Source organism: Fukomys damarensis, unplaced genomic scaffold (genome assembly GCF_012274545.1).
Source record: "Fukomys damarensis isolate Sample0158 unplaced genomic scaffold, DMR_v1.0_HiC HiC_scaffold_4, whole genome shotgun sequence".
Taxonomy (NCBI): domain Eukaryota; kingdom Metazoa; phylum Chordata; class Mammalia; order Rodentia; family Bathyergidae; genus Fukomys; species Fukomys damarensis.
This window is the reverse complement of record NW_022900916.1, coordinates 10519952-10535618: the sequence shown is the minus strand read 5'-3', so window position 1 is coordinate 10535618 and position 15667 is coordinate 10519952. Positions and strand designations below refer to the sequence as shown.

General features: G+C 34.5%; 1 protein-coding gene across 1 annotated transcript in view; it reads left to right on the top strand.

Moving 5' to 3' along the window:
- Window positions 1-12479, top strand: part of Nampt (nicotinamide phosphoribosyltransferase) — a 32966-nt gene extending 20487 nt beyond the window's left edge. Inside the window, exons 7-11 of the mRNA XM_033756754.1 lie at window positions 1470-1695; window positions 3476-3595; window positions 8746-8886; window positions 9554-9688; window positions 11364-12479. Of these exons, the coding sequence (XP_033612645.1) occupies window positions 1470-1695; window positions 3476-3595; window positions 8746-8886; window positions 9554-9688; window positions 11364-11474 (733 nt within the window). The 3' untranslated portion in view covers window positions 11475-12479. The remainder of the gene's footprint in view (window positions 1-1469; window positions 1696-3475; window positions 3596-8745; window positions 8887-9553; window positions 9689-11363) is intronic.
- The last annotated feature ends 3188 nt before the right edge of the window (window positions 12480-15667 follow it).

Sequence of the window (15667 nt, the reverse complement as noted above, 5' to 3'; positions counted from 1 at the left end):
GAAAGTTCACATACCATGGGGAAAGCAAGGAAAATGAGAGCTAAACTTTGACAGCTGTATTGATAAAACTTCAGTAAAGCGATAGCTGCATAAACAGTGATTTGAATGTAATAGTTTATTCTTAATGTTTATAAAACTCTCTAGTTTTGATAGTCATTGAGCTTAATTCTCTTCCTTCTGAAGAGGACAGTAGCAACTGATTTTGAAGAAGGGAGCTTCTCTTTTTATATTTATATATATATATAAATATAAATAAATATATATATATATATATATGTCTTACGTTTCCCTTTGGCCTGCAGGTTCTTACGTGAAGCCAAAAACTGGCATCTTAGCCATTGGGAGCCTTTATAGTGTCGACCAAGAGTGTTCACTATCAAATGAGTTTGGTATGAATAGAACCTCTCTGGGTTTCAGACAAGGGCAGTGTCTGGGTCAGGAGGTGTTCAGAGTCCTGAAGTGTACCTGCTCACCTGCTGTCTTCCACCATATGAGAAAATGAGTTTACTCCCATCCTTCAGGAAAAAAAGAATTGTATGAAATGGCAAATTCCAACTTGTTAGTATAACTTTTCAGATAGTTTTGGATTAAACTTAATACTTACATGGGCTTTATAATGAATGGGCTATCCATTCATTATTTCACTGAGAACAGGGTAAAAGCAAAATCTATAAAATTAGCAGGGAAGAAAAGTGGATTGGCATAAGAAATTATAATTTTCAATTTATTAAATTTTGTAAGACTAATTAAACTGCATATTAATTAAACAACAAATACTTAAAATTACACATTAGATACTAAACTATTCAATAAGAGAAACCATTATTGAGGACTTTGGAAAAATCACAGCCATTCTTACCTAATATTTCTTGCCTCTAAATTTATAAGCTGTCATACTCTGTCCCCATCTTAATTATGTTTTCTCAAACTAAACATTAAAATTCCTGTTCCTTGGGCGTGTATAAATAGTATTTTATGAATAAAATAAATAACTGCTTATTGCTGACCATTTGAAGGTATAACAGGCAAAGAGTTGGTTGAATATACACAAGTGGAATAAACAGTTGTTTAAGTAATTTCCTTTAAAGTAAGATTTTATAAGATAAAAAAGACAAAATTATGTCCGTAGAATTTGCTGGTACGCAGTTTCAAACATTCACAGAAGGGAGCCAATTGCTTGCGATGCCTAACAAAGTAATGAGAGTATGTATTCTTTCTAACATCCTGGCATAAAGTGTGAAAGGCATTTAGAACAACTGAAGCATAATAAGATAGTGTTTTAAAAAGACAGTCAAGTGCTGATTTGGCCTAAATAATCCATCCCCTTTGATGTGCATCCATTAAATTAAATCACTCACCACCTCTGTGATGTTGCTATAGCATAGCAAACGTAGTATATGGTTAATGGTGCTTTAGGAATAGATTATATGTCTGCCTAAGTAAATGTGTATTTTTATTTTGTTTTCTAGTACGATAACAGCTTGGGGGAAAGACCATGAAAAAGATGCTTTTGAACATATAGTAACACAGTTTTCATCAGTGCCTGTATCTGTGGTCAGCGATAGCTATGACATTTATAATGCATGTGAGAAAATATGGGGTGAAGATTTAAGACATTTAATATTGTCAAGAAGTACAGAGGCACCACTAATAATCAGACCTGATTCTGGAAATCCTCTTGATACTGTTTTAAAGGTAAATTTTACTGTATAACTTGATTATTAAAATACCTGTAGATCAACTATAATAACACTAGTCTTAATTTCGTTTATATGTACACTATGTTACAGCTTTCTAGACCAGTTTATTTTTAATAATTTGCCCAAGGTCATACATGATAGCAGACAAAGGATGCAAAGACTTATGAGCTACTTATAAACTTGTCAAACAGATAATTAGGTACTACTGAATGGATATTTTCTTTCTCCCATACCTTCAAAATCAGTAGTATTACCATTTTAATTAATCCCAACTTTATTGTGGTTTATCTCTAATCACAACTCATTGTTATACCTTGGAAGTTGTTAATACAGGAAAAACATTCAAGTTATATGAAATCAGTAATTTTAAAAATACTTTTAAAGTAGTGGTTTTTTAGAGGTACTGTTGACTGTTAATATAGCAATCGGTGTTGTACTTTTTTGTGTTCTGGACTTGATTTGCCTTTTTCAAAAAGCACTGATCAGAGGATTAATTGATATTTACTACAGAAATACTGTGTGAAGTGCTTTCCATTTAGATGTATCATCTGATCTCATTAAAAAAAAAACTGTGGCAAATATAAAATTGTTGTAAAAGAAACAGGCTTAGAGAAGTTATTGAATTGCTCAAGTTCACACAAGTGAAATAAGGAGCCCAAGTATCCAGTGTAGGTCTTTTGATGGCAGTCATTGTACTTTACTATACTGTTTCTCAGCTAAAATTACCCTTCAGTGGGCCAGGGATTTAGCTCAGTGGTTCTACTGCCTGCCTTGCAAGCACAAGGACCCAAGTTCGATCCCCAGTACCAAAAAAATTTTAAAGTAAAATAAAATTACCCTTTAAGAAGGAATGGGACAAAGGTACAAAGACCCTCTAATATCAGAGAATAGGCTCATTTATTTGAAGGTCTTGTCATACCCTGAAATTGTTGGTTTTAACAAACTAAAGAAGTTTGACATTTTTATTATCTAAAAAAATGTGGGCTACTAGTTACAAGAACAAACTGAATCACTTCTGGAATTTTCTCATTGTTGTCATTTTTTAATCACTTTATTTAGGAAAAGGAAATGATTATTGAGGAAGGGATATGTCTTTTTGTAGGCCTTTTGTATCTGACTTTTCCGTAAAATTTTAAATTTGTGTTTTAAGTATTTCAGTTGCTACAAAATTTTTATCAGTAAATGAATGAGCAGACTTATTCCATGTATTATACATTTTGACTGTAACAGAAGAAAGGAATACATGAGCAACTATGTGACATACATGTGTGCATGCGCACGCGCGCGTGTGTGTGTGTGAGATTGTGTGTATTTTATTCCTAGCTTTGTCAGTTTCCCTGAAGTTTTGATTTAAATGGATTTATATTGGAATTTGTATTTTTAAGTCTGGCACAAGCAGAATAAATCTAAGTCAAAAGTGTAATCATGACTTTAAATTGTACTTCACAATATTTCTTTAAATACTGTTCTAATGTAACATTAAGGATTATTTTAATCTGTAATTTCAAATATGCAAAGAAAAAACTCGTTTTAAGTCATTTTATAATATAGATTGACTTAGTATAAATAGCATGTCTGTCTCTGATGTGATTAAAATGATTTAAGACTAACTTTTGCATAGCTTTATATGTAGTACTATGTAGTTTTTAAAGTAAACAATTTAATTTTATATTTACATGATTGTCTAACAAAGCAAAACTTTTTTAATTTTGAAAAGCTTTAACATTTTTTTCAGTTTCAGTTATTTGTGTTGCTTGTGTGTTTTTTTCATGCAGGTTTTAGATATTTTAGGTAAGAAATTTCCTGTTACTGAGAACTCAAAAGGCTACAAGTTGCTGCCACCTTATCTTAGAGTTATTCAAGGGGATGGAGTAGATATTAATACCCTACAAGAGGTATGTGTTTTATTAAAAGTTTCAGAAAAGAAATTCCTTATAATTAAGCTGTTTTTTATTAATTTGATAAACAACACATCAATAATCTAAATACAGTTGTAGTACGTATTTTAAATATCTGTGGTGGTGCATTTCTTTTGTGCATCACTTACCTTTTAGAAATAATAGTAGCTTTAGCCAAAGTGTACTTGCTTCTCACTGAACACCTTGGATAATGATTCTAAAGATGTCTCATTAAGAAACATAGTATCACTCAAGGAATATTCCTGTAATATAATATAAAACAAGATGTTCTGACTGCTAACATAGCTCTGAATTAAAATTTTGTTGCTATTAATGGGTGCTTTTTCAGAAATTATAAAATGGTTTGTCACCTCTTCTAAATTAAGCTTACAACATAGCTTACTGTCGTCACTAATATTGTTAGATTTAGCCAAATAGTGTATTATAGTGTCTTTTAACTTTTGCCTGTTTTGTTTTGCAAATACGCTTTTTAAGAGCTATAATTTCTTTCTAACTAATACTTTAAACACTCCATGAAAATTAAAAATATCACTAACAGTGTGGATGCTGTGCTATCATAAACCTCTGGCATTTTGATGTATACCAGACCATGTGATAAAAAGCTCCATAAAAGTTTATTAGAGAATTTCTGTTTGAAAGAGATTAGTGTGATTAAAATCAGCACACAAATTACAAATTTTCTAGAGGTCAATTTGAAAATGAAAGCTATGATATATAATACACTCTGTGGTGATGTGTAATTCTGGAATTGATCTCATTGCGATAGCAAAAATGAGATTTCTTCAGAAAACTCTCCCAGGCTCCCAGACCTTAGGTTTTGGGACATTAGGAGCTTTCATATGAAAAAGGAAGAAGAAATGGAAGACTGTGGTGAAGAGTTGGAGACCCTTTTTTCCTTTTATTTTCTTTTTTGGTAGTACTGGAGATTGAGCCCAGGACCTTTGCACTGAGTTACATCTCCGGCACTTTTTTTATTTTTTAGTTTGAGATGGGGTCTTACTAAGTTGCCCAGCCTGGGCCTGAACTTGTAAGCCCCCTGTCTCAGCCTGCCAGAGAGCTGGGATTATAGTCATGCACCACCATGCCCTAAAGATGAAGGATCTTGAGGAAAGAAATGTCAGCCAGCACATTTCATTGCTGTTGCCCTCTTCACACAGCTGAACTGACAGTTACTTTCCTTGGTACCATTAGAGAACCATTACCCATACCTGCATTTGAGACACCCTGGCAGGGACTCACACCTGCTTCCCCATTCCCACTGCTGGGCCCCCCTTCCTTGAGTTGGGCAGTCAGTTACTTGAGCCTCTAAAAACCAAAAATCCGTGGCTTTCCCTTCTCTTTTTTTTTTTCCTCCCTTGCTTTTAAAGTAAATTTTGAGAGTATATGCACATTTTTAACTTGAGAATCAGCTTAAAACTTTGACTTATTTTTTAACCACATAAACAAGTGAATACATACTGAGACTCATGCTCTTTGGCATTGATGTACCCTTAACTAGAAGAGTCAGAATTGAATAGTTTTGTGTTCATGCAAAGGCATTCTTGGAATATCTGAAGAATGTCTCGAAGAAGTTGGGCCCATTGATTTAACTTACCACCTAGTACTCTATTTCTTCATATTGGAAGTAAGTCAGTATGTATCTGTAGAAGCAGAAGAATTCATTAGCAGTTTTGCTTTGTACATGTGTATGGTAGTTGCCTTGATTTTGACAAAATGAAAAATCTGTTTTATTTGAAACAACTGCCCTCTCTGACTGTCAGCCTCACTCTTAGACTCTACTCATCACAATCTCCCTGTGACATCCCTTGAGGTATACAGTGGAACCCCATTCTCAGTTTCTTTGTTCCGGTGTGTACCAAAATGAATCTGTTCATTTATGAAAGGAGGCAGGAATCCTCTTTATATTAGACAAAATGCAAAGTGTCTGTCTTCTCTTTCTGTTTCTGATGGAGTTCAGTCTCCATGGGTGTCCCTGGAACATCTCCATCGGAATGGTTCATTAATGATACTAAAATAGTATTGAATTGAGTTACCAAGAAGATTTCTTTGAGTTCCAACATATTTTAAACATTTTCTTCCTAGGCTTAATTATATCTTACTATTTTATGTATAGGTCAACTTTTTTTTTCTTCTAGCTTCCCTACATTATTTTCCTGGAAACTTTTTTCTACATTTCTTGCAAATTTCCCCTAAGTCTACTAAGTACAGAGAGTTAGTACAAAACATTGATTGGTTTTATATTTATCTTAAGAGCAAATTACTTTTATTTTCAAAAAGCAAATTTTTTTTTCAGCTTTAATTGAGTTTATTGGTACATTTTAGGGATACAGTACAGTTACATTCATTGTTGGGATCTTGTACCTCTACATGACAGGTCTTGATTCTCATTTTTTCCCCTTACCTCTGCCCTCCCTTCACCCCCTCCTCCCCTCCCCATCTACAAACACTTTGTTTTCATCTTTTCATTCTCTCACATTTTTTACTTTTCCCTTTTTACTCTTCCCCTACCCATCCCACCTTCCCTACACCTTTAGCTCCTTTCTTCCCATTTCTAAATGTCAGTAATCTTATTAGAATCTTATGCATTGTTGCAGATTATTTACACCAGGGAAACTATTCGGTATTAACACATGTGTGACTCATTTATTTCACTTAGGAGTATATCTTCAATATGTATCCATTTTCCTATGAATGAATCTATTCTCTCGCTCTTTATGGCTGAGTAATATTCCATTTTATAGAAAAACCACAAGTTCTTTATCCAGTTTCCAATGCATGGGCAAATAGGCTGTTTCCAAGATTTAGCTATTACAAACTGTGCCACTATAAACATGGGTGCACATACTTCTCTGTGATATGATTCTTTTAGTTCTCTTGGAAAGATACCCAGCAGAGGGATGGCTGGGTCAAATGGAACCTCCAGTCCAAGCTCTTTGAGGTATTTCCATATTGATTTCCATAGTGGTTGCACTAGTCTGCAGTCCCACCAACAATGGAGAAGAGTTCCTTTCTCCCCACAACCCCGCCAACATTTGTTATTGTGTGATTTCTTGATAGCAGCCATTCTTTGTGGGGTAAGGTGGAATCTCAGTGTTGTTTTCATCTGCATCTCTCGAATGACCAGTGATGTGGAACATTTTTTCAAATATTTTCTTGCTGCTTTTACTTCTTTGTCTGAGAAATGTCTGTTCATTTTGGATGCCCATTTTTGAATCGGGTCCTTATATTTGGGGGTGCTGATTGTTTTGAGTTCTTTATATATCCTTGATAATAGTCCTTTGTCTGAGGAACAGCTGGTAAAAATTTTTTCCCACATTGTAGATTGTCTCTTAGTTCTGCTGATGGTTTCTTTTGAAGTACAGAAGCAAAAAGCAAATTTTATTTGTACTTAAAAATGGTATTTTAATGTAATACAAGTAAAGAAAATATTTTAAGTTTTATGAAAAAATAAAGCACAATTTCAAAACAAATTAAAGAATAACATTAGTTAATACACTGTGTACTATAATCTTAAAAGAATGGCCAGAATGTTAGAGTACAAGTCATAGACAGAAAAGACGCTTACAAAAAAGAAACAAATAGGTAATAGCACAAAACTTTCTTTTTGATGAACTAAGAGGACTAGCAGTATAAATGAAACATTATCATGTATATTGAAATATTTTTTACTTTTTGACATGTCCATAAATATACTGCAAAAGCACTTTCACATTGTAACACAATTCAAATAAATGGTTGTTAAAAGAAAAATTAAGTCCCAGTGGCATAATAGGACTCATATTTTGAATATACAATATGAAAATACTCACAAGAATAGTACCTGAGAGTGCTATTTTGTCAGTTCATGTCTTATCAGATTCCCTTCTGTTTGTATGTGTAAGTGTTGTTAAATAATAATTTTTCCCTAGTTAGAATTTCCCAGTAACAGAACAGCTCGCTTTAGCTCCAAACTGTCTTTTATAACTTTTGGCGAAGAAACTTGGCCGGAAATACAGTGACATATTAGGTGATACTGTTGTCATTCCCTCATTAGGGTGCTTCTGAAGCATGTCAAAAGCCAAGTGACAGGTCTGAAGCTATTTTCTCTAGTGTTTACTCAAACCATTTTAGTCTCTATTTCCCTTTCTTTTCCTCCCTTTTTCTGCTGTATTCTTTGCATTTTTTCCATATTAAAATTCATTTTGTTTAGTCTTCTCAGCAAAAAAAAAAAAAATCTCTATTCAGGGGCTTTGGGTTCAATCAGGCATGTAGTAAGATTTGAAATTTGTGTACAATCCAAACTTTAGGAATTGCTTTAAAATAAATTGCATGTGTTTCCATACTGATTATTCTACTTTTAAAAAAAGATAAATTCTGCTACTAAAAAGCAGAAGAATTAGACAGTTGAAATTTTAAATGAAGTTTAATTGCTCAGTGCAGGTATGTCCCTTGAAAGAATTATATTACACACCAGACCCATGTGTCATACAGATCTCTGTAGCTGGTTAGATAATCATTCTTCCAAAAATATCCAATGATAAATCTCCTAGAGCATCTGCCCATAATCTTGTTTATGGCACTAGAGCACCAGCCAGAGTAAAATGACTGCCAGTATCACAACTGTTTATGTAGGAAAGAGAATTGTATTTTCTTTTGTCACTAATAATCATTGACCCACATGTCCATTCCCAATAGTTTGCTGTATGACCTGTAATGTGGTATGAGCTGTATTGTGATGTATTCATGAGTGGAGTCATTCCTAGAGTCTAGTGATTGGTCCCAATGCATTTGTTGCTGGCATCTAGGCAATAACTTAAGGGGGTAGGTGAGAGAAGTTGACTCAAGTTACCTTAGATATTTATAGGCAAGTTCCTCATTCTCCAAACCCAACCATAATGACAACAACACAAATTCAGAACTATGAATGAAATCCCCTTCCATGCATATCGATCTCAGGATGCCCTTTTTGGGGCAAGTGGGTATTTAGAAAGAATATGTGAAATATAACTCTGTCAGCCTTCCACATCTCTTTATTGAGTGTTAACAAAACAGCTCTAGGATGCTTTATTTGTTAATGTTTTCCTTTGAAATTAACCTCTGTCCTCTTCCAAATTACTTAGGTTTTACTTATCTGTTTAATCTTCTAGATTGTAGAAGGCATGAAACAAAAAAAGTGGAGCATTGAAAATGTTGCCTTTGGTTCTGGTGGAGCTTTGCTGCAGAAGTTAACCAGAGATCTCCTGAATTGTTCCTTCAAGTGTAGCTATGTTGTCACCAATGGCCTTGGGGTTTGTCCTTCAACTTTTGCTCCTATTTTAGCACCTTCTTTGTGTATCTAGGTAGAGTACACTGACTAAGGGCGTATTAGTATGTATATTAATATGTTTTCACGTTCTCATAATCTTGACTTGGAAGCACAGAAAGGTTATGAGATGGGAAAGCCTCTACTGTAGTAATATCCTTCCAGCCTTTGTTGTTTTGCAATAGCATGCATACTATACTTAGCATCCATTTAAAGACATTTTGTACAATAAAGGTCACTGTTAAAATTTTCAAAGATGTCTTACAAGTGGACTATTAGGTATTCTTTTTTGTGGTAAGACACTAGGTATTTGGGCTTTTTGCAAATCTTTTTTCATAATAGCTGACTGTTTTTCAAAACAGGCTAAAGAGTTAGGTTTCTGAAAGCCAGGCATGGGTTTGTTTCCTTGTACCCATAAAGTACCTTAAAAGTTACAACAGGGGCAGGGGTTTAGCTCAGTGGTGCTGTGCCTGTCTTGCAGGCTCAAGGTCCTGAGTTCGATCCCTTGTACCAAAAAAAGTCATGTACAAGGTTTTTTTATATATGTATGTGTATGTATATGTAAATATACATAAATACATGCGTTATTTGCAAGTGAGTGGTAAACATTTCTTGATTAATATTCTTTCTCTCTTTTTTAATCTGGATTTCAGATTAATGTCTTCAAGGACCCAGTTGCTGATCCCAACAAAAGATCCAAAAAGGGCCGGTTATCATTACATAGGACACCAGCAGGGAATTTTGTTACACTTGAGGAAGGAAAAGGAGACCTTGAGGAATACGGTCAGGTATGTGTCTGTACTGATTTGTTTTTGTTTCTTTTTTTTTTTTTTGGTACCTGGGATTGAACTCGGGTCCTTGCGCTTGCAAAGCACGCACCAGAACCGCTGAGCTAGATTCCTGGCCTGTACTGATTTGTTTTTGTGGTAGTTGATTGGCTCTCCAAATTAATAATGAGGCTTTTTATATTGTATTTTTAAATTGTTTTCAGAACAGTTTTATGACATTGAAGTAATTTCATTTTTTCACATAGTGACCAGCGTGGTAGTGATACAAAAGCTTGTATTTGGTCTTAATCTGACTGCACTTAGCAATGAATCACTTTGACAAGGCATAGGTAAGATTAATTGAGATATATGGTTCTTAGCATTCTCACGGCTATTTGTATTATAGTAAGACATTGGTAATTTTAATAGACAACGGCGGGGCTATGCAATTTCTAAAACTGTTTTCAGGTTTTTACATTCAAATGAACCAAATGGAGAAAATGTATAGAATGCTAAGGTGGTTCACACATGATCTGATATTTTAGTTTCTCTTTGTGTGTTCAGAAGTTACAGTCTTTCTGGTTTGTAAGTCATGTGATTAGAAAATTCAATTTTACAGGGAAACTACTCATAAATATATTCTTAGAAAAGTTAATAATAGACAAATACATGAATATCTTACTGTTAGGATTCTTTACATTATGCCAGACTTACTGCTTACAACAGGTTGTGTTTAGTACATTTTTAAGATTTTGAGCCAAAATTAATGAAGTAGCTTTTTATCTTTAATGAAAATGAATTTGTAAGTCAAACTTTTAGAAATAGATCCCTTTATATAGCCTATTGTGCAATTTTTTGGAGTAGATTTTGTTTAACTGCGGCAGCTACCAAAATTTTGCTGAATTAGATTCTCAGATGTGCTAAAGTCACTTGGACTCAGTAAAAGTAAAAACATGAGTGTGAATTGACACACTGGAACAGCTGAGGTAGCAGTCTTTGTAGGCATTCTGCTTAAAGAATAAGAACCAGCATTCCCTGATAGGTTACATTTAAACTTATTAAAAAAAAATGCTACAACAAGAGCAATGTAATTTAAAGCAACACACTGACAGATAACTAGATAATGTTGTACGGACCTTCAGACTAGATGGAACATTGAAATTACTTCTGTAGAATATTTTAAAGAGAAACTAGAGGCAGCTAACTTCTTAGAGAAGAGTTGCTTTACCAGGTCCAAAATGAATTTAATCCTTATTCTCTGTCTGATTACTCTTATCTGGATGGAGTGGATTACCAGTGACTTCAAAGGAAAGAATCCTTAACTCAGTCTCTTCGCAGTGGAAATCACTAAACTTGTGAATTGAGAAGTTTAATCGGTTTTGAGTCTGTTGGGCAGGGACAAGGGAAGGTTGGCATTGACGGGGTTTGCCTTGTTGCACTGTCAGTGTTTTATCAGTGACGATCACAATTCTCCTAGGCAACAAAGCTTCTAGGTCAAAAAAAAAATTGATTGCTCAACTAGGTTCATTTTTTTAAGAAAGTTGGCTTAAAATGTAATACTTCAATAATAGAATTGTTAAGTTGAACACCATCAGCATCTCTGTATTTGACTAGTTAGGTACATTCATCAGAGCATGATACACATACTCAGTTTGATGGTTTTTTTACTATAGTCATTAAATTTACATTCCTGCAGGATCTTCTGCATACTGTCTTCAGGAATGGAAAGGTGACCAAAAGTTATTCGTTTGATGAAGTAAGAAAGAATGCACAGCTGAATATAGAACTGGAAGCAGCGCCTCATTAGGCCTTGTCCTGTGAGTGGGTGCATGTGCGCATGTGCACCCGTGTGAGAGTGTGTAGTACATAATGTTTATTGTACAGCTGTGTGGGCTTTCTTTGTGTTTTATGATACATTACAGCCAAATTATTTGTTGGTTTATGGACATAACTGCCCTTTTTTTCTTTTGTTTCCAGTGTTTTGGTGATCTCAAATTAGGCAACACATAACCGTTGTGAAAGATTAATGCTAAAGTAGGCTTTTTAGGGCCCTTTGCCAATAGATAGTAACTCAATCTGGTATTGATCTTTTCACAAATAACAGAACCAAGAAACTTTTATATATAACTAAAGATCACATAAAACAGATTTGCATAAAATTATCATGATTGCTTTATGTTTATATTTAACTTGTATTTTTGTACAAACAAGATTGTGTAAGATATATTTAAAGTTTCAGTGATTTAACAGTCTTTCCAACTTTTCATGATTTTTATGAGCACAGACTTTCAAGAAAATACTTGAAAATAAATTACATTGCCTTTTGTCCATTAATCAGCAAATAAAACATGGCCTTAACAAAGTTGTTTGTGTTATTATACAATTGAAATTATGTCAAGACATACCCTGTAGAATTACTAATCTCACTGCCCCTTGTAGAATATGTATTGATCATTCTACATCTGAGAAAATAATGGTTCTTACTAGGATGTCTAGACACTGTACAGTTACATACTTTGGTCATTGTATTGTACCAGTGAAATGCCAAATTTGAAAGGCCTGTACTACAGTTTTATATGTCAGATATCGCCTGTGGCTCTAATATGCACCTCAAGATTTTAAGGAGATAATGTTTTTAGAGAGAAATTCTGCTTCCACTACAGAATATATACAAAAATGTAAAATACTGACAAAAGTGGAAGTAGTGTATTTTAAAGTAATTATACTTCTGAATTTATTTTTCATATTCTATAGTTGGTATGACTTAAATGAATTAACTAGAGTGGGTAGTGAGTGTACTTACTTTAAATGTTTTGATTTTGTTATATTTTTCATTAAGTTTTTAAAAAATTAAATTGGATTTTAAATTGTATGGATATCCTTTATTAATTTTAAAATTGAATTTCTCAATAACAATACTTAAGCAAGTTCTTAAATGAGGATAAATTATTCCTGATAAAAGGCATGATGATGTACTGAGTTTTAGTGGAAGAATCTTAACTAAATGAAGATAACTGAATTCAAAGTGTTCAACCTCAGGGTGTTAAAGTAATTAACTGCTAAATTCTGAGTAGAGACCAGTTTCTTCCAAACTGCTCTCATATATTTATCTGTTCTTCGGTAGGGACCCGTGCTGCCCCACAGGCCTAAACTGGTGGGCTGCTCCTTTTTCTTGTACATACATACTGACTGTGGCTGCTTTCTCATACAACAGAAGTTGCAACAGAGACCACATGACACAGAAAATCTGAAATGTTTATGATACATCCTTTTACACAAAATTACACAAGAGAACTGGCCCTGTACTCTTAAGGAAAGGAGTGTGCCATTAAGAGAAATGTTAGTTTTCCAAGAAGGGAGGAAGCTGAATATGTGATGTGGCATTATCTTTTGTCCTTTTTTAAGAAGCTAAATGAATAGCTAATAGTAGAAGACTGGTTTAGAAAAGCTTAATGTGACACTAAATATGAAATTTTCAAAATTGAAAAGCCATAAATCATCTCTCTTGAACAGTTACATAAAATGTTTTATCTCTGGGATAATGGATAATGTAGAGATAGATGAGTTCATCATTGTCATAGTGGCATTAGAAAGAATATAGGTTTTTGCAGATTTATCTAAACACTTAGAAACTCTAAGAGTCTTCATTCTATAATCCATCATAGAAAATAATTTTAAGTTCTTTTTTAATGTGCATAAATAACGATTAGTAGTGAAAAGACACTTCCTGAAATGTAGTAAGGGGCTTATAAAGAACCAAAAGAAACTATAATACCAGTATCAGCTTTGATAACCATTATAATTGTATTCCTGTTTAAACATTGGAATCATACTACAGTATATTTATTAGTATTCTTAGTGTTCTGTGAATTTTAGCAGCTCAGACTATACAGGAATTTTGCTTTGGAACTTTCAGTGAGTGGTGAAAGCTATACATTTGTATGTAACTACAGATCAGGAGGTAGAATGATTAATTCTGTTCTGAGCCACTTGATATTGATTAATTCTGAATTTCTGAATACACAATATTTGGCCATCCCCATTGTCAGCACTAAATGGTAAAACATGAATGCCAAATAGAACTGATTTTTATCACCTTTAAGTCAGCCTAACTCTTCCTGACAAAAGCAGGTGGGTTTAAGTAATTCAATCTATAGTTGACACTAATTAATCCCTCTAAAATCATAATTTTAAATAGAAGATAGAAGTTGTGTGTTAAAATTCTTAATTTATTTGTACCCTGTACTTAAATGGTTTTATGATTATCCCTTATTTCCTTTCTTGAAATAAACTGTTATGAAAAATTTTTATAATGAAATTCATCTTGGTTACCTAGAGGAAAATAGCAAGGTATTTATTGTTCTGTTTACCATAATTTAGAACTGACATTTAAATTAGTATTTTGTAGTTTTACATTCCTTTTTAACCCATTCAGTGGAGAATGTCAAATCTTCTACTGAGCTGTATGTTAAATTAGTCCTAATATGTACTCAACATCAAAGACAAACATGTAATAAACATGGAAATAAAGTTTAGCTCTATTAGTGAAATGTTAAATTTGATTGTGTGATTCAAATAATGCCATTTTCAGACCTCCTTTTCCAAATGATGAGAGAGGAGAGTGTCAAGGATGATTCCTGTTTTCTGCCTTATGCAGCTGTGTGGATAACAGTGCCTCTTATTAAGTGAGAACACCAAGGGGACACTAGATTTAGGGGACAAGAGCACAGTTCCTTTCTTAACTTGTGCAATGCCAAGAGACATTTAAATGTCGACAGTAATTGGAGATACAGGCTGAGGGACAGATGCATCAGGTGTTTTTTTATAGGTATCATTGGAGGCACAGTAGAGGAGACTTTTTCTAAGGAGAGTAAAACAGACCAGTGCCCAGGTCTAATCCAGCCCACCACGTGTTTTGTTAATGATGTTATTGGAATACAGCTGTACCCATTCTTTTAGTTAGGGTCTTTGGCTGCTTTCATGCAGAGTTGAGTAGTTGCAACACAGTCTGCACAGCCTAAAATAATTTACATTGTTGCCCTTCACAGAAAAGTGCCCCATCTGAAATAGAACAGACCACATGTGGTGGTGCACACCTATCATGCTAAACAACTAAAGTGGCTGAAGCAGGAATGGCTCAAGTTGAGGTCAGTCTGGGCGGTCTTATCTCAAAATAAGAAGGGTTGGGGATATAGCTCAGCACTCACTGGGTTCAATCCCCAGTATTGCTCACTAAAAAACAAATCATAAGTAACTTCTGACAGTTGAGTGACACCGTGAACAGGCAGAAATCCTGGAATGTGTGCACCCTACCTGTAGCCTATGCTGACACCTGCCAGGCCCTGTGCCGGTGCCAGAAGGACCTGGGAACTGCATGCCCCACCTCTGTTCCCTGGATTCTCCACAGCACAAGACAATAGAGTTAACAACCAACTTAAAGAAGGGATCAACACTCAGGAGGAGAATTTCGCTTCTGGACTGAATTCTTACCCTTCATACTGATCGGGTGAGATGTCCTTGGGAGATAGTCTTGAAGAGGGTGAGAGCTAAATTGGGATCCCCTGAGAGGCCCAGGATCAGACAAAGAAGATCACAGGACCTGTATTGTGTTGTGGGAAGCCAGATTTAGTGGGAATAATCAGAGAGGGTGGTTCTAAAGAAGACATTAAGTCTTATTTTTGAACTCTGACACTGCTGCCAATATCTGGTAGAAATCAATGATCGGAGTTATTATAGTTCAATATGGGGTGGTTGCTTATTTATCCAGTAAAATTCAGAATAAGGGCTGTTACATGAGTGATTTATAGGGTTTGTCAATATCCAGTTGATATTTTATGCTATTGTTGTCACTGAATTTACTACCATAGACAAAGTAATACAGTAGCGACTGGCATTTGGTTTTCTCTAGGGCAATAACTGGAATTTCTGGGGGATCATAAACAATACTGTGCCTCCCTCCCAAAGAATGGGGCACTGGACCAAAGAATTTACAAATGACAG